Genomic DNA, 18,996 nt, shown 5'->3' on the forward strand with positions numbered 1-18,996 from the left:
CTTTTCCCCCCAGTGAAAAATCTCTAGACAATATCATTAGACTTGGGGAGGGAGGGATGCTACTCATCGTAGCTTTTCTATTTTGTTCCATGCTCAGAACACAAAATGACTTGGTTTTCAGCTATGCTCCTGTTAAGGATTTGCTCCATAATTTACAAATAATTTTTTCTGCTTTTCTTTCCACCTGTTAACGGCATGAAGCTAACGTGTTTTCCTAGCATCTTTCCCCTCTGCAGCCACCGCTGCTGGTGTATTACTGAGGACCTCCTCATGAAGCAGGGCGGGCACAGCATGTTCAGAAGCCACATGTCTGGGAGGACCGTGTGCCCAGGAGGTCAAAACTTGGGTAGTGAGTTTGAGAACTACCCTTTCAACTGAAAGGCCATGAAATTAAACTGCAGGGTGGATCTTCCTTTTCCATGGGAAAAGCTGTATTTTTCTAATATTCACCTACTTTCATCCCTTGACCTTTAGCTCATCCTTTGAGCTAAAAACTGACATAAATACTTAGGGAATTACTGATGAAACTGGATCAGCCATTACTAGGAAGCGCCTCTGGGTTGCTGTTACAGGGAGCTGTGGACAGGCTCTTGGCCTCTCCTCCAGCTGCACCTAAGATCCTCCTCACCCTGTGGGTGGTAATTACCACTTGAGGATGTTCCTCCATTGTGGCTTGGCAGAGCTGTTCCAGGGCCTCTTGATCCTGCATCAGTTCAAGCCTCTTTTCTGAAACTATCTGTGCTGGAGTCTTCCCTCCGCTCCTCCATAGCTCCTCAAACACCTGCAGGCCAGAAGCAGGGAGGGAGAGAGGGAAGAGAAGTTAGCAAGCAGACGAAATGAATTCCCAGCTGCGGGTGTGGCCCACACGGTGACCTGCCTCTCCTGACGCATCTGGGAGGAAGCTGCTCTACGGTGAATGCAGACACACCTGGGGTCTCCCCATGCTGAGCTGCTCCCTGGAAGCAGAGCAGGAGGCCGCACTGCAGAGAGAGGTACTCCCCAACAGCTGACTCAGCCACCAGCAGGGAGGGGTTAGATGAGGTGTGAGATGGTTACTCACAGGCTCCTGCTGACAGGAGCAGGAGGGCCAGGCCCAGCTGTCTCCTGTCCAATGAATTAATTGAAATCAGTGTGGTGAAGGATGGCGTCTCACAGGCGGCAGGAGATAGCCACTGCTCTTAGATGAGGTTCAGAAAACCCAGCCTGCTCAGAAACAATTTTAGGGGAGCAAGAAAGTGGCCCCATAATGAAGATAAAAAATGAAAAATAACTAAAAATAGAAATAATAATCCATAGGGACCTGGCCCCAAATCTGACTAGGATGATCAATAGTTAATGTTTGTATTTTTCTACTTATCAAAGTTGAAAAAAGGAAAATACTTTTTTAAAAGGCATTTCTGGGGGCAGTTTTCCTCATTCCTCTCATTTTTCTAGTGTGAGCTGGAAGGGGTGGTGTCCCGTGTGTCTCATGCAGCACCTCCTTAATCTTGGCCTACAGTTAGCATTGAGCACCCCTAAGACCAACTTGGGCCAAGGATGAACCACCCCTCCCAGAAAAATAGCTGGTCAGTAATTAGCCCATAGGACTTCGGTCAAGAGCCAGAGTAGGTAACAGCTGTGCTTGCCTTCTCCCATGCCCACAAAAAAATTACAACTAAATTCTAGAACAATTACCACTGAAAACCACCTGAGGACAAGCTAAACAGAAGTCCTGTAAAGAAGAGGCTGCGCTGAGAATGGCAGGAGGGGTGGAGAGGTGGAATGGGCAGGTCCCCATATCCATGATGTGGAGATTAAGAATCAGGAAGATTATCTCCGCTACAGAGGCCCCCCTGAAGAGCAACAGGGTCTCAGCCCAGGGCACCAGTGCTGGGAAGAGAAGTCCCCACAACATCTGGCTGTGAAAAACCAGCAGGGATTGCATGGGAGTGAGACGGAAGGCTGCTGGAGACCCAGCATTCCTCTTTAGAGGGTCCACGCACAGACTTGCTTGCTTCCAAACTCACTTGCTCTGGGCTCCCAGCACAGTGGCAGCAGCTAGAAAAGCACCAGGGACATAGGGTGAGGGGTTAAACTGATTGGCTTCAGGGCTGATGGCAGCTCTCTCTGGAGACAGAAGTGCTGGCAAAAGCCGCTGCTCCTTTGTTGAGCTCTTCTCCCATTCTGCCAGCCTGGTACAGGTGGGCGCCAAATCTGAGCTCTCCATCAAACTGGCTACCACCATTTCACCCTGCCCTGGTGTTATGTCCTCCCACCCAACTTGCTTGCCTGACTTGAGCCACTTCTAGTGGTTCCTCCACACAAGTGGCCTGCCTTGGCTCATGCTATGGACTTTCCTAAAATATCTCAAAGGTCCACAAACCCCAAACAAGCAGAAGCCAACCTGGCATACTCTGTACCTCTTGATAAGTGGCTCCAAGCCTGGCACAAGTGACGACCAGTCTCAACTTGCATTGTAACTCCTGTCAGGTGGCCCCAAGCCTGGTATAGGCCGTGGCCAGTTTGGCTTGGAACATAGTCTCAACTAAGCAGCCACATGCCCAACACAAGTAGTGGTGGCCTCAGCTCGCACGGTGGTGCCCACCAAAGGGCTCAAGCCCAGCACAGTGGCAGCCAGGCTGGGTTGCAGCAGAGCGTCCAAGCCCAGCGCAAGCGGCCAACCACAGATCACTTTGTAACCCCAAGCCTGGCAGAAGCATTGGCTGACCTTGGCCTGCACCAGGGCCCCTCCCAAGAGGCTCCAGAACCAACACACCCAGTGGTTGACTTCAGACCACAGGAGAGCACCACCCAACCAGCTCCACAAATGACACACTTGAAAGGCAGACCTGGCTGGTACCAGAACCCTGCTAAAGCAACTTCTACTCCATGGGGTCAACGCCAAAGCAATCTTGAGAAAGAACAAAGTTGGAGGCATCACATTACCTGACTTTAGGGCTATGGTGGTCAAGGCAGTGTGGTGCTGGTATGGGGACAGATGTACGGATCGATGGGGCAGAGTGGAGAGCCCAGAGGTAAGCCCATATCTATATCATCAACTGACCTCTAACAGGAGGCAAGGGTGTACAGTGGGGTAAAGACAGTCTCTTAGGTGGATGGTGTGTTGAGAAAGCTGGACAGATACTTATCAGGGAAGTGAGACTGGACCACATTCTTACTCTATATACAGGAGTGAACTCAGAATGGACTGGGACTTGGGTGTAAGCCCTGAGACCATGGAGCTCCTGGAGGTAAACACAGGCAGTAAATCCTTTGACATTACTCTTAGCAATATTTGTTTAGATATGTCTTCTCAGGCAAGGGAAACAAAAGGAAAGAAAAACAAATGGGACTACATAAACTAAAAAGTTTTTGTGTAGAAGGAAGCCATCAACAGAACAAGGGGACAAGCTACTGAATAATAGACATTTGCCAACTCATAGACACAGACAACAGTATAGTGATTACCAGAGGGAAGGGGGGATAAATGGTGATGGAAGGAGACTTGACTTAGGGTGATGAACATACAATATACAGATGATGTATTATAGAACTGTGCACCTGAAATCTATACAATTTTATTAACCAACTCAAGGCCTGGTGCATGAAATTCGTGCACGGGTATGGTCCCTAGGCCTGGCCGGCGATCAGGGCTGATTGGGGCCTTCCGGCTGCTGGCCAGGGCCTCCTTTTGTTCCACACCATCCCCTGGTGGCCAGTGCACATAATAGCAAGTGATCGGTCTCCCGGTTGAACTCCTGAGGGGACAGTTTGCATATCAGCCTTTTATATATATAGACTAGAGGCTGGATGCATGAAATTTGTGCAGGGCGGGGGTGGGGGGAGGGAGGGGAGTCCCTCAGCCTGGCCTGCACCCTCTCGCAATCCAGGACCCTTTGGGGGATGTCCGAACCGGCAGTCAGACATCCCTCTCGCAATCCAGGACCGCTGGCTCCTAACTGCTGGCCTGCCTGCTGGCCTGATCACCCCTAACTGCTCAACTGCCTCATTGCCCCTAACCACTTGCCTGCCTGATCGTCCCTAACTGATCACCTGCCTGCCTGATCACCCCTAATGACTCTGCCTGCCTGATCACCACTAACTGCCTCTGCCTCAGCCCCTGCTGCCATGGCTTCATCCAGAATGACACCCGTAAGGTCATTTGGCTGTCCAGTCTAATTAGCATATTACCCTTTTATTATAGATGTCACCCCAATAAATCCAATGAAAACCATTGTTTCTAATTATAAAAGTTAATACACAATCACTATAGAAAATAAGGGAAAATAGAAAAGATAAAAAGAAATCACCTGTATTCCCATTCCCTCAGGATAAACAAGGTTAGTATTTTGGAGTTTTCCCTTCCCATTTTTGTCTTTCTGTTTTGTAACATAATTGTGACCATAATGTATATACAATTTGTGGCCTATTTTTGTTTCATTTATTGCAGAAGTGCTTCCTTATAATTAATGAAAAGCTAATATCCATCAAATATATTTATCATAATTATCCCCTACTGGTAGGTACAGACTTTGACCAGTGTTTATTTTGTCCATCACAATAGTCTCCTAAAAGAAGTTCTCAGTTAAAATTGTCCAACATTCAGGAAAAAAAGAGTGAAGATCTCAAGAGACTCCAGATCTCTGGCTCAAAGCAAAAATCACCTGTGAGGACTCTTATAAAGAATCTATGCAGCAAGCCTTCTAGGAAAGGAGGCGGGGAAACTCATGGCTTTGCGGCAGGCACACCTGCCAGTCTCAGGAGCCACGAAGATCTGAGCAAGTCGACCAGGTTGTCAGCCTAGGCCTGGCACCTCACACGGCTGGGACCAACAGGCTCAAACACTGGTGGGATTTGCTTGAGCCCAAATCACCAGAATTGAGGCAATGTGGAGCAGCTCGGGGATCATTGCCAAACTGCACCATTCAGAGGAAAAGCAGGACAACACAAGGACTGATGCTTTCAAATACAGAGACTGGCTGCTCCCTGAGAAAGAAGGGTGAGGTGGGGTACAAAGGAGGGACATGAGAGAAACACATTTCAGGGGCCTCCAAGAACCAAGGGGAGCCTGGTGACTGGAGTGTCTCTATTCATGGAGTTAGAACACATCAGCTTATTAACTTCCCTCATTAGTCAGTGGCCACTGTAGCCCCGCTCCAGCCCCCTGGGCTGACACTGTAGATTCCACTGGTCCAAACCTCTGCTCATTCCTATTTAAGACAGAATGTGCACTCCTTGCTGGAACCTAGCAGGGTGGGAGCCACCGAAGGGCCACAGGCTTCCTCCCCTGGCCCTCTTGCAGCAAATGTAATGGCCTCTGTAGTTGCCAGCCTCACGGTGCAGCATAAATCCTCAGCTTTTGTCTGTGTTTAATTACCGCCCTGGGAAGTGCTATCAAAGTGCAATGTTTTTTGGCCAGGCATGCAGCTGCTGCCCACTCAAGACACACATACAGAACAAGGAATTCCCAGTGCCATGCTGGTCCTCTGTACTAATAAATGCCCACCAAAATATTGGGTAATACAAACTGGGAACCCCAATCGCACCACGACCACTGAGCCAGCTCTGAAATGGGGACAGAAACTCAGCCTTCAGTTCCCTGGTGACTGAATTCACACATCCTCTTACCTACTACCCAAGTGTTTCTCTAGCTAAAGCTTGTTTTAAGGTATCTGGAAGGAAAGCAGGCATGCCCTTCACCTATCCTGGGGGCTTCCAGGGTCAGAAAGTGGAGGAAAGACCTATTGAGGGGAGGTGTCAGGGAGGGGCTGTGACAGGTACAGTGAGGGGCATCCCCTCTGGTCAGAGGAAAGTATTGTGAAAGATCATCCTTCTAAAAGGAACAAACATCAGCATAAACCCTAAGAAAAGCAGGGCATAGAAAAATGTGGAAAGAACCAAAATACTAAAAGGAGGTAAAAAACATAAAATCATTTGTATGCATGACATGTAACACTATCTAGCACAAAGGTTTTTGTTGATTTTTGTTTAAAGTAGACACAAGGAAATGACAAAATGAAGGTTAACAATCTTGATAATCTCAATAGACATGAAAAGCACTCGACAAGATACAATATCCATTTATGAAAAAACTCTCAAAATGGGTTTAGAAGGAAAGTACCGCAACACAACACAATATAGGCCACATGACAATAGCTAACAACTGAACACTTTCCCTCTAGGATCAGGAACAAGATAAGGATGCCCACTCTTGCCACTTCTATTCACATAGTACTGGAAGTCCTCGCCAGAGCAGTTAGGCAAGAAAAAACAAAAGGGATCCAAACTGGGGAAAAAGTAAAAGTATCATAATTTGTGGATGACATGATTTTATATGTGGATAACCCTAAAGACTATCAGAAAACTATTAGAAGTAATAAACTCAGTAGAGTTGCAGGATACAAAATCAATATGCAAAAATGTGTTGCATTTCTCTCTACTAACAACGAACTATCAGAAAGAGAAATGAGGAAAAAAATCCCATTTACCATCACTACAAAAAGAATAAGATACCTAGGAATAAGCTTAACCAAGGATGTGGAAGACCTATACACTGAAAACTGCAATACAATTCTGAAAGAAACGAAGAAAACAAAGGAAATGGAAAGATATTCCGTGTTCATGGAGTAGAAAAATTAACATTGTTAAAATGTCCATGTTACCTAAAGGAATCTACAGAGTCAATTTAATCCTTATCCAAATCCCAATAGCATTTTTCACAGATACAGAACAAAAAATCCTGAAATTTGTATGGTATCACAAAAGATTCTAATAGCCAAAGCAATCCTAAGAAAAAAAGAACAAAACCAGAGACATCACATTCCCCAATTTCAAACTATATTATAAAGCTATAGAAAAAAAAAGTTTAGGTAATACAGGAAAATACAGAGATTTTCAAATTCTAGCACCTTGAAATAACTACCATTAATACTGGATGAATACCATTCCCATGCATATATACCAGAAGGATGGATTCTTCATAAAAAACAAATATTTTTTTTCACCAGAAATTCAGAAAACAAGTAAAATAAAGCAAACCCACCAAGGCAATGATAAATAAGGAGGATTTCCTTATGCAGCACACAATTCACACCTTTCTAATCAGACTTTCGTTTCACTTTGCCTCCCAGAAGCCAGGATTCACCCCACCTCCCTTTTCACATGCTTCAAGTTTATTGAGAATCCAAAAGTGTCTCTATATCTGAACCCAGCTGTTAGCACCTTCCAGCATTTTCCTCGTCTTCCCACTGAGCCTATCATATTCACTGCTCTGGGTTTGTTTGTTTTGTTTCCTTTTCTTGTGTGTGTGGGGCAAGATGAGCGGAAAGGGGAAGATTCTGCCTGTCATTTCAAATGCTACAATTCATCTGCTCTTTAATGCACATACATATATTTTCTGTCCTCCAGCCATCTTATCTTTCTGCTCTAGCTGAGCATTGCCATAAACATTTGTATTCCTCTGACATCCCAGCAACCACAATCCTTTCCTGAAGGTGGCCAGGGCCCTGCAGTGTCAGCCTCACTTGGTGGGGAAACTGCCTTTATCAGTTCCTGTCTCCAGATTCACCCCGAATGGGCAGATGTATGCTTCATGGTGCCTCCTAATTAGCCCAAAGCAGACATTTTCCAATGCCTCACTTTGTAATCTGCCACTACTGTTGATGTGTATAACTATTAAATGCAAAAGGCACCATTAAAATAACATTAGTTTCTGGCTGTCTCATCGACAGCTTCAGAAATCTGAAGTGGAGATCAGGTGGCTGCCTTGGTGTTCTTGATCTTTCTGGGTACTTATTTGTCTGAGTTTTCAGAATTCCAGGAATCTTTCACTCACTTAAGATTGTTAGACGGAGGCGGAGATGAGGCACCAGGCATAGGTGGCCTATGATAATATGCTATTGTTCTGTGTTTTCACACACTCTGGGCATGTGTGTAACATTTTCTCTGAGCGTGAGGCAGTCTGTCTGACCTCACCCTCCTTGCTGAATGACTTTCAAGGGCAACCATATGACAAAGAAAAATGAGTCCCTGGTCCTGGGCTGGGAGGCTGTAGAGGCTGAGAGGGAGCACCAGAGGCTGCCGGAGCCTCCCACAGCTGAGGGCAAGTTCCACAGTCAGAAGCCCCCAGGAACTTCAGGGCCCCAGCCTTTTATATAAGCAAAAGTTTGGGGAACATTCCAGGCAAGTCAAACAATAAGTATTCCCCCTGGTTAGCAAAGATGAGAACCAAATCACCTGCCTAGCTCAGACTGGCTTTATTTTATTTGCTAAATAAAATATTTCTACCTTTCAGCATATAAATAGCACTTACAAGCATTTACTACTTCAACTATGAAATTCACTGAGTGATGGCAGAAAACTTCTGCTGGGACAGCAGAGCAGGGAGAAGCTTTAGGAAGTGGGGACATACCTTTTTAGCTGCTGCTGAAGAAATTGCTTTCTGGTCCAGTAGGTTGAGAAGCTCGGCCAGTGCAGACGGTGTGACAGGACTAGCAGCCCCCAAAAGGAGAGAAAAGAAATGCACATTTCATGTCAGCACATCCATTTACTGTTACTCATAATTGCAAGACTTGATTTTATAGGTTTAAATAATTAACCTCCCACCCAGGAAGGAAAACAACACGCCATTTGGGCTTTATTTTATTTATTTTGTATTTTAAGATATAACAAATTTTTGTGACTAGTGTTGTTTTTCTTTGTTTTACCACCCAACAATAACAGCTGCTTGGCAGAAGTTGTAGCAACAGACAATTGCTCAGTTTAATTAGTCAAAGAAAGGAGGTGGCTGCAAAATTCATGAACCATGATGAGGAAAGAAAAAACAACAACAATCCCAGTAATTAAGTATTTTCAACAGAAAGATCAGCCTAAAAATTACTTCAAACAGAACAGCTAACAAAGCCACATTTTGAGAGTGTCTGTGGAAATATAAATTATTTTTTATTATGAGAGCTTTTCTTTAAGGGAACGCAATGACTACCCACCACTTCTTTATCCATCCTCACGGGCATCTTCATAAACTGTTCTCTCCTGAAGGCTCACAACAGCTTTCTGGACACACAGGGCTTAGAATTCATTATCTATACTTCTAGGACATGACTTATTTACCAAGATGCTGTGATACAAAAGGCCAAGGACCAAACAAACACATAAAGTGTCAATAATTCACACTTAGGGGTAGGAGTTGGGGTGAGGGGGTATGAGTGCCTAGATTACTGAAAAAACAAAGCTGTATTACAAAATTCTTTTAAAATATATGGTTTTGCTACTTCCAAACACATACAGTAACTAGGCCAGTGGTCGGCAAACTGAGGCTCGCGAGCCAAATGCGGCTCTTTGGCCCCTTGAGTGTGGCTCTTCCACAAAATACCACGTGCGGGCTCGCATGAACAGTGCAATTGAAACTTTGTGGCCCATGCGCAGAAGTCGGTATTTTGTGGAAGAACCACACTCAAGGGGCCAAAGAGCCGCATGTGGCTCTTGAGCCGCAGTTTGCTGACCACTGAACTAGGCTAATTAAACCCGTCTATCTGAGGTCATCAGGGACTAGTTTTAAATGGGTGGGACAGCTTATAAACAGCATGGTAGCCTGTGGGGGTAAATGAAAGCTTCTGAAATGCTTAACACCACTTGAAAACACCTTCTGTTTGAGTCTCGGTTGCCATCATTCGCTATTAATTTCTTTGTAAGCTCTTAGATAATAAAAAGAAGACTGCCATTTAGCCTCTGCCAATTTCCATGAATTTTAGACCAAGCGAATGCAAGTTAACCTGGTGTGCCTTACTGTGCAGTCTGATGCAAGTACAGTGAAACCTCATTAGGATTGTTCACTGAAAGCAGCTAACACATGGAGGCAGACATCAGCCTTCAAGTGTTTGTTTATCCCAAAGTACATATGGATAAAGGTGACTCCTGTGGAAATTAGGTTTGGAGAGTGCCTGATGTTATTAGTTGGCATCTGGAACATCTGTGAAGCCCCCTGATTAAATCTCAACAGGAAGAGGGGCAGAGGACTGGGAAATAAGCTTTTGCCAACCTCCCACCCTTACTGACTGGTCATTCAGAATTTGGTTTCTGGGATGCTCTGCAATCCTAGAAAATACAACAGCAAATTAGACTGTGCAGAACCACAATCAGCACCGAGGTGGAACTGGATTTATAGAACAGTGGTCGCCAACCTTCCGGACCTCACAGACCACCAGTGGTCTGCGGACCACCGGTTGGCAACCGCTATTCTAGAGCATGCAAAAAAACACACACACAAAATACGGGGTCTCTACTCCCATATGAGTCCAGGATATAAGGGATGCTGGGACAGAGAAGGACAGAAACAGGACACAACTAAAAATACTTTGCCTTTCACCTAATGACCTTAATTCATAACGTAGGTGATAAATTTATACTATAAAACACCTCCACTGACCTAACAGCACTTTGGATTTCTCAATCATCTTTTTACACCCACAATGCTTGACACATAGTAGGTCAATAATATGTGTGTCATAGAATTCTTCCCCACAACGGGGGTATCTGGTATACTGTGTATACCAATTCCAGATACACCAGGGCTAACCTCGAGTAAGAGGATGACAAAGATCAGTTCCTGTCTCACCCTTAAGGACCCCACTCACCAGATAAATAAATATACCATCAATATGGAACATAATGGCAACAGAAGCACAACTACTAACTTGCTGCTGTCAGATAATACCAGTTTCTGGACAATAAACGCGTCTCTGGCAAGAATTAAGTGACACTGAAGGCTTAAGCTTTCTGTGCTTGCTTCCAATCCCCCAAGGCCAAAGTATCTACAGAGCCGGGGAGATGGGGTATGTCACCTCTCCCAACTTCATCCAGAACTTTGGAGCTCTTTTAGGATCACAACTCCATCACCAGCTTGGATTGTGGCAATAGATACCTGACACCTCTCAACCATGATCCGGCTAAGCTGTACTTGAGAAATGTGCTGACCATCTCAATCCCAAAGCTCATTTTAGGCCCAAAGTCCACCTTCTGCAGATGCAAGAGCTCCTGGAGGAAGACATGGGACTTGGACATCCAGGGGCTCTTGCTGCTCAATAGTCCTTTTATCTCTCTAACTTCATAGCAACCGGACTGTTCTCACAGTCTCCTTCCCAAACCCCTCTCGGCAAAGACCCTCCCCTCCCACTTCATAAGGACATCAGCTGATGCAAGATTCAGAATTTTCAAGGGAGCCCTCCTCCTATTTCATCAAACATCCCCCTCTATTCCTAAGATTCAGACTCACTCAGACACCTACTTCCTCTCTCTTGTGCTTTAATGCTGAGATCTTCCCTATCATGAAAATGCCTTCTGCCTGGCCAGTGAGGCTCAGTGGTTGAGCGCTGACCCATGAACCAGGAGGTCATGGTTCAATTCCTGGTCAGGGCACATGCCCAGGTTGTGGGCTCAGAGCCCCAGTAGGGGGCACATAGCAGGCAGCCATTCAACGATTCTCTCTCATTATTGATGTTTCTATCTCTCTCCCTATCCCTTCCTCTCTGAGATCAATAATATATATATATTTTAAAGTAATAACCAGTCCTAGCTCACAGGCTATAAAATCAGGCCTGCCACATGACCTCTAATGGGCTCCCAACCTCCACAGCCCCATTATTAATGCCATCCACATATCATGCTGCTGGACTAATCTTCCCGTCACGATCAGTCCCTTCTCGGCCTGAAACATTCCCTGGTTCCTTAGAGCCTTAGGAACTACTGCCATAGCTGGCCTGGGAGTTCGGGTACTCCACTGGGCTGGACAACTGGGCTTTCCCAAGAAATGCTTGCTCAGGGAATATGTCATTTCCACTTTCTTAATGAAATCCAACCTGTTATTAACAGTAATTTAGAATTAGATATTAACAACTTTAAAAGTAATATGCCCGAAGTAATTAAAAAGCCATGTTTAAAAAGAGCTTTTCTGGTTGGATCCTTTAAATGCCAGGGGCCTTAGATATCCTCTAAGAACTCTGAGAGGTCTACAAAGATGGATGCTAATTTATAAAATCTGTCCCTGCCGCCTTATCTCTAGAGTGTTCCTTGCAGGTGTCATCATGGGACTATTGTGAGCTTAGCAGTACTGCTGTTCTAAGTGTTGGGAACTTTCACCCTAGTGGCTAAGGTTGTTCATTAGTGTTTGTCCCAAGGGCCGACTGGCAAACCAGACCAGCTAGCAGGTCTTTGGAAGGTATAGGAAGAGAGCTGTTCCAGCTGGGTCTGGGCTCCTCAGTGCTTGTTTTCATACAAAATAAAACAGAACTGTTGTTTAGCTTCCTCTTTACCTGATTTTAGAACAACCAAATACAGTCGACCCTTGAACAATGCCAGGTTTAGGGCGCCGATTGCAAGTGCATCTAAAATCCACTTAACTAATAACCCAACTTCCCCAAACTTAATAGCCTATGGTTGAGTGGAAGCTTTATCAATAACATTAACACTTGATTAGCACATATTTTGTATGTTATACATATTCTTATAATAAAGTAAGCTAAATAGTATATTAAGAAAATCATAAGGAAAAGAAAATACACTTACAGTATTTATTGAAAAAAATCTACGTGTATAACTGGACCAGAACAGTTCAAACCTGGGTTGTTCAAGGGTCAACTGTATACTTTTATTATTTCTAATTGGGTACCCTTTCAGTTCTTAAAACTCTAGTGCTTATGAATTGTTTGGATAAATACCAGGAGCTCCAACTTTACTAAACAGGCTCATTTATCAACCTCAGTTCCTTTTGAAGCTACCAACACATTAAGCAAACCCCTAATTTCACAGACCAACATAAAAAGAAACTGACCTGAAAGTCAGGGGATGTGGCTTCCAGTCTTAGCAGGTTGCAATATAACCTTATGGATTGCAGTGATGGCGAACTTTTTGAGCTCGGCGTGTCAGCATTTTGAAAAACCCTAACTTAACTCTGGTGCCGTGTCACATATAGAAATTTTTTGATATTTGCAACCATAGTAAAACAAAGACTTATATTTTTGATATTTATTTTATATATTTAAATGCCATTTAACAAAGAAAAATCAACCAAAAAAACGAGTTCGAGTGTCACCTCTGACACGCGTATCATAGGTTCGCCATCACTGGATTAGGGCCTCCATTTCCCCATGTGCTAAATGAAGGAGCCAGACCAGAGGATATCTAAGGTCTCTACCAGGACTAAAATTCAGGGAGCACAGCCAACAATATTGAAACCATTAATTCACAGCTAAAATATGCATTTTCTCCAAAAGCTCACACCACATCTTGCAGCTCTTCTGGCGTCCCCTGGCTGACACCATCTCCCTCCTCTCTGCTCCCACTGCACTGTGCAGAGGTCTAAAACAGGAAGCACCCCATTCTGCTTTAAACTAGGGCCTGGATGGGGTCCTGTTTCTCTCTCCACACACTGCAGAGATCCATGTGAGTTACATATTCTGATTCTGCTCCAATGATACAGTTAACTGTACTTTTCTGACATTTTCCACCCTCTGCTCCTACCAGCTATGCTCCTCTCTGGTCCAAAAACATGCCAGTTTGTTTCCATTTCCACACCTTGGCTCCCCACTGGTGTCATGCAGCCCCTCTCCCTCACCAAATCCTGTCCATCCTTTAAGGCAGGAGGGGGAATGTCCAGCCCATGGGCCGTATAAGGCCCTGTGATATCATTTGGTCTGGCCCTGCCCAGGCAGCAGCAGGCGGGAGTCGAAATTCAATAAACCTAGGAGCTTTTTTCATAGCAGCATACATTTATATTAAGTAAATTATATTAAGAGAATGATGTTATAAATAGCCAAATAGCCCTTGGCAGAAGAAAAGGTTCCTCAACCCTGTTTTAAGACAAAAAGGCAACAGATGGATAGGTGTGGAGGAGACTGAGGGTGGCCATTGCTTTGGCACCTAATACACGTAGATGGCAAAGAGAAGGGAGCTAACACTGAGGGCCCGTTCTGTGCCAGGCACTGTGCACGTTCCTCTCAAAACTCTTGGAGGCAGGTATGGTCTTTTTCTTTTACAGTGAGGAAACAGCGTCAGAGGGGGGAGCTGCTGACAAGTAGCTCCGGAGAGAAGTGCACTGACCCCACATTAATACATGCATATACACATGTGAGCAAGAGGCTGGACCTCAAGTTGGCATTGTAGAGTTCACGCCTTTGAGCAAACAACTTTTGGAACTGTATACCAATATATATGCCCATCTTTCCACTGTATTTCTCCACAGCAATGGGTACTGAGACAATGACACACCCACCAAGATCGGGCTCCACTGGGGCTGGGAACTTGCCAGGGTCCTGCCACCTGCCTCTGTGTCCCTAATGAACTCTCTCTCCCTGACTCTTCACATTTAAACCTGCTGCTCATTCTTTCCTTCTTGAAACTCCTTTTTTGGGGCATCTGTGACACCAGCTCTCCTCTGGCTTTTCTCCTTCTTTGCTGCCCATGCTTCTCAGTTCAAGTCCAGAGTCTTAGGCTCATTGGCCACGTCCCTGACAGTTCTCATCTGTCCCCACAACTCCATGTACCTTCTCTATGCTGCCCAGTCCACATTCCACTTACACCTGACTATGTATTTGCATTTCTACAAGTGCCATGCTCAGACTTATTCAAGACTTTTCCACATGTTGCTCCCTATGCCTGAACACTTTTACCCCTGGACTTTGCCTGACTAACCCTACTCATCCTCGCTTAGGTCTTGGCTTAGCTGTTAGTTTCCCTTCTCAGAGCATCTAACTCACTGCTTTGTAATCACCAGCTTCTGGCCTATCAGCTCTGAAAGCAGGGACTGCGTCTGTCGTGCTGACTAGTCTTCCCAGGCTTACCAGAGTCTAAGTTAACATGTGCTGAACAGTGAATGCATGAGAATGCTCAGATTTTACCTCCCATATATCTGTCAGCAGCAGATCCATATGTCTGACTGCCTGCTGGTTATCCCCATGAGGCAGATGTCTGTCCTTCACCAGGTTAGGGAAGTTTTCAGTCATTATTTCTTTAAATAGATTCTTGATTCCTTGCTCTCTCTCTTCTCATTCTGGTACCCCTATTAATGCAGATGTAGTTACACTCCATGTTGTTCCAAAGGTCCCTTAAGCTATCCTCATTTTTTAAAGTTATTTTATCCTTTTGCTGACTTGATACGATGTTTTCCTCTACTGTGTCTTCCAAATAACCGATTCAGTCCTCTGCTTCATTCAACTTACTGTTTATTCCTTCTATTGTATTCTTCATTTCTGACTTGTTTTTTATAATGGTTTCTATGTCCTTTTTCATGTTGTTGTATTTCTCACTAAGTTCCTTGAGCAGCCTTATAATCTTTTTAAAAAAATTCTATACCTGAAAAATTGTTTGCCTCCATTTCATTTAGCTTGTTTTTCTGGAGATTTATCCTATTCTTTCATTTGGGGCATGTTTATTTTCTCCTCATTTTGGCTGACTCTGTTTCTCTATGGTAGGTAGATCTGCTATGACTCCCACTCTTGGTAGGATGGATGTAAGTAGTAGGTGTCCTGTGGGACCCCAGTGGCACAATCTCCTTGATCACCTCAACTGGGTGCTCCAGGAATGTCCCTTGTATGTTTTATGTGGGTCCGGCTGTTGTAATTGAGTCTTTGATGGCTATGGCCCATGCGTTGGGTCAACCCTCAGGCTGGCTGACAGTGAGGATTGACCTGTATCATAGTGTCTGAGCTGTTGTGCAGCTGCTGACCACAGGAAGCAGAATTCACCTTAGCGTCTAGTGCCTGCTGAGATCTCCCTTGGATATGCCACTTGTGAAGCTTATTGGATCCCGCTCTGATGCTGTCTTAAGCTAGCCACTGGGTATACTGTTCTGGGGCCTCTTGGGAGGGACTCTGGTGCAGGCCAATGTCAGACGTTGCTGTGACTGACCACGGGCAACCAGATTGGACCTACAAAGCAATCCACAATTTGTGGCTGCCTCTGCCGGGCCTGGGTATGTGTGGGAAGGATCGAGCTGCGCAAAGACCGGCTTTTACCAGCACCAGGCCCAGGGGCAGGTCAGCAAAAGTCCCACTGTACCCTAAGATCCACCTCAATCTGCCTCCATCGGCTGGCTGCTTGTCAGGCTCAGTTACTGAAATAGCCTCTGGCGGTACTCAAGGTGCATGAGGTAGGTTCTCAGCGAGTCATCAAGTAGGGGTAAGTGGTATTCACCAGACTGAGGTTCAAACTCGGTGTCAGTAATGGGTTTGAGGCCACTCAGGAAAGGTCCCTAGGTATACCAAGTTAAGTGTGCCACCTACTGGGTGCTCGCACATCTTTGTAGTGGGTGGGGTCTCAGGAAATCATCAGGGTAAGGCCAGCAGAGTTTATCAGTCCCATGACTCAGCCATGTGAAGGGAGGGCTCCCCATTGGTCGAGGGAAGAGTCCCTTGTCCTAGAACTACATGGTTCAGTCTGTCCAGATTCTGCCAAGAGCCCGACTCAGCAGGGTGGGGCTGCTGGGAGTTGGAAGGATGGGGCTAGTGTATCTCTCATGAGGGGAAGGTGCTGATCAAGCTTGGGGGATTCTGTAAGGAGGGGAGTGTTCCACCCAAGAAAGATGGTGTCTGTGGTGTGGGAGAATAACTCAGCAGAGGGATCCTAGAGGCTGTTCCTTCACATAACTCTAGTCCGCTCCACCCTCCCTCTTATGGAGCCCAAGGTGAGTGGCTGCAAATGAGATTTTTGTGCATTGGCTCTTTAAGAGAGCACTTGTGTCTCTAGCAGACTGCTGTCTCTCCCCAGCGGACAAAATCCCTGCTGATTTTCACAGCCAGTATTATGTGGGTGCCTCTTTCTGGCTTTGGAGCCTAGCCTGGGGTTGAGACCCCATGCTTCTCAGTGGGAACTTTTGCAGCTGAGATATCCCTCCAGAATCTCAGCCACTGCCTGTGGGAGCCGGGCCAGCTCTTTTCACATCTCTGCTCTTCCTACCAGTCTCCATGTGGCTTCTTCTGTAAATCCTTGGCTATAAGACTTCTCTTCAGCTAGTCTTCAGTTGGTTATTCTGGCTGACTATTCTATATTTTAGTTGTAATTCAGTTTGGTCCAGGGAGGAGGTGAGTGTAACATCCACCTACTCTGCCACCATCTTGATCTCCCACTGTCTGTCTTCTTATAGTTCTGTAGCCCCTCAACCTTGCAAACTCCTTGTTCTATTCATCCACAGTACAGAGGACATTGTGGACAGTCAGAGTTTTCATAAGAAAAGCTTTAGAATTTGGAATTCCCAGGGGATGTTTGTGTCTTGTCAGGAGATACTGAGGGGAACAGGAAGAGCAAAACACTGGTCCTGCCCTACTTCAACTGTTCCTGGACAAAGAGTTCATCTCAAAACAAGAAGAAATCCCTAGACCCCACTCACCTCTCACTGACAGCAAGGTTCTGTTGCTTTAAAAAACCCAGGAAAGTGTTGAGGACCCAACTAGTCACTTTTTTGGGCTCTGCCCTAGTTTCTTTCATCACATTTTGGAAGAACTCCAGTAGGCCAACTTCATTCTGTAAAAAAAAAACAAAAAACTGTATAAAACCTCCCCAAAAGTGAAAGATCAGCATTCTGAAGACAAATCAAACTGCCACCCTCTGCCTCCTCTGAGACAATGTCACCAGAAAATCCTGATCACTTTCAGTAAATAGCAAGTATTCTGCTACTGTCACCATGCATTTATATAGCACTTCCTTGAAGGAATGAACATATTTCACAGCCCTCACTTTATGGACCAGAGGACAGTGAAATCCCCCACACCCCAAACTTGCTTGCCCTCACAATGTCAGCCTGTGTACTCTGTATCCTTGATCCTTGGGCCCAAAATGTTCAGCCTGAGTTTACTGTCGTGTCTTTTTCCAGTCCTTTCCTCTGCTGGAAGTCCTAGTGATTGCTAGAATAACAAGGTAAGAAAAGCAAATCAAGAAGAAACAAACAGAATATTCTACTTCTGAGAAACCAAAAGTGGATTGTAACTGTATCCATCTTTACATCATCCCAAGAAGTGACAGAGTGGTTTTCAGAATGAGGAAGAACACAGGTACATGTGACCCACTTAGACCACATAACCAATGGAGGGAACAGCAGTTTCTACGTCTTCTGAACCAAGCAAGCTAGGCTCAGCTGGCCCTGCCTGTCATCCTGCTCCGTGAAAGCAATAAGCTGGGTTGACTCAACAAGAAGTCTTATTTGAAGAAGACTCTACTGTCTCTCCCCCCGCCCCGACCCCCGCCCGGACCGTAACTCCATGAGTCAGGGGCCATGCTGTCCTGTTCATTCTGTAACTAGAGCTAAGTCAGTGCTGGGCCATGGCAGCAACTTGGTAAGTGTTGGTGGATGGAATCAATGTCTCCCATTACCAGGTGTAGTTTTTCAAAATCAGATGTGAACATTCATACGTTCATTCTTTAGCATACCATGTTTACTTTTAAATATCAGAATTGCCACCAGTATGCATAGAATAATCCCAAGGCACATATCAAGTTATGCACCATAGCTAACTTCCAGCTCAGATCAATTTGGCAGGACCAGGAAACCTGGCTAAGTCCACCCCTTGTTTTTAGTAAGAAAAATAAAAACATATCCCACTTGCACAGGGGAAGCTGACGTTTCCAAATGCAGAGGAGACACATTTTAAGTACTAGATTTCCCCAACCTGCTGAAATTCAAATCAAACCACTCTTTCCTTGAAATATAGCTTTTCAGCTTCATACTATAGGTAAGTCTCTCACCCTCACCTCTTTCACAGAACTTTCATTAAACAAAAGAACTTTCTGGAAAAAATTAGATACTAGGAAGAAGCAAGACATAGTAACAAAAGTGCTCTAGAAATACACACAGGGACAGTTGCTAAGGTAGAAATTCCATAACAACAACAAAAAAATCTATGTGACCTTTGTAACAGATAAATTCTCTGGTGATAAGCCAACTGAATAATCCCATAATCATCTCTTGAATCTCTTTTCAAGCCAATGCTGCTATTCTGCTCATGCTAAAACAGGGCAGAGGCCACCTCAGCAGCC

The 18,996-nt window shown here is 45.1% G+C and overlaps 1 protein-coding gene across 4 annotated transcripts in view; it reads right to left on the reverse strand.

Annotated features, from left to right (window-relative positions):
- The window catches only part of GATB (glutamyl-tRNA amidotransferase subunit B), an 84,969-nt gene that overhangs the window by 11,064 nt on the left and 54,909 nt on the right, over positions 1 to 18,996 (reverse strand). For all 4 annotated transcript variants that reach the window (XR_011471553.1, XR_011471552.1, XR_011471551.1 and 1 more), the window contains exons 10-12: positions 17,354 to 17,487; positions 8,390 to 8,468; positions 647 to 781 (exon numbers count right to left, since the gene is read on the reverse strand). Coding sequence is in view for 1 of the 4 variants with exons in the window: in XM_070415314.1 (XP_070271415.1) it covers positions 647 to 781; positions 8,390 to 8,468; positions 17,354 to 17,487 (348 nt within the window). In the remaining 3 variants the exon portion in view is untranslated. The remainder of the gene's footprint in view (positions 1 to 646; positions 782 to 8,389; positions 8,469 to 17,353; positions 17,488 to 18,996) is intronic.

The sequence above is a fragment of the Myotis yumanensis genome, unplaced genomic scaffold (genome assembly GCF_028538775.1).
Source record: "Myotis yumanensis isolate MYYU_CA2020_CCGP unplaced genomic scaffold, mMyoYum1.0.hap1 SCAF_5, whole genome shotgun sequence".
Classification (NCBI taxonomy): domain Eukaryota; kingdom Metazoa; phylum Chordata; class Mammalia; order Chiroptera; family Vespertilionidae; genus Myotis; species Myotis yumanensis.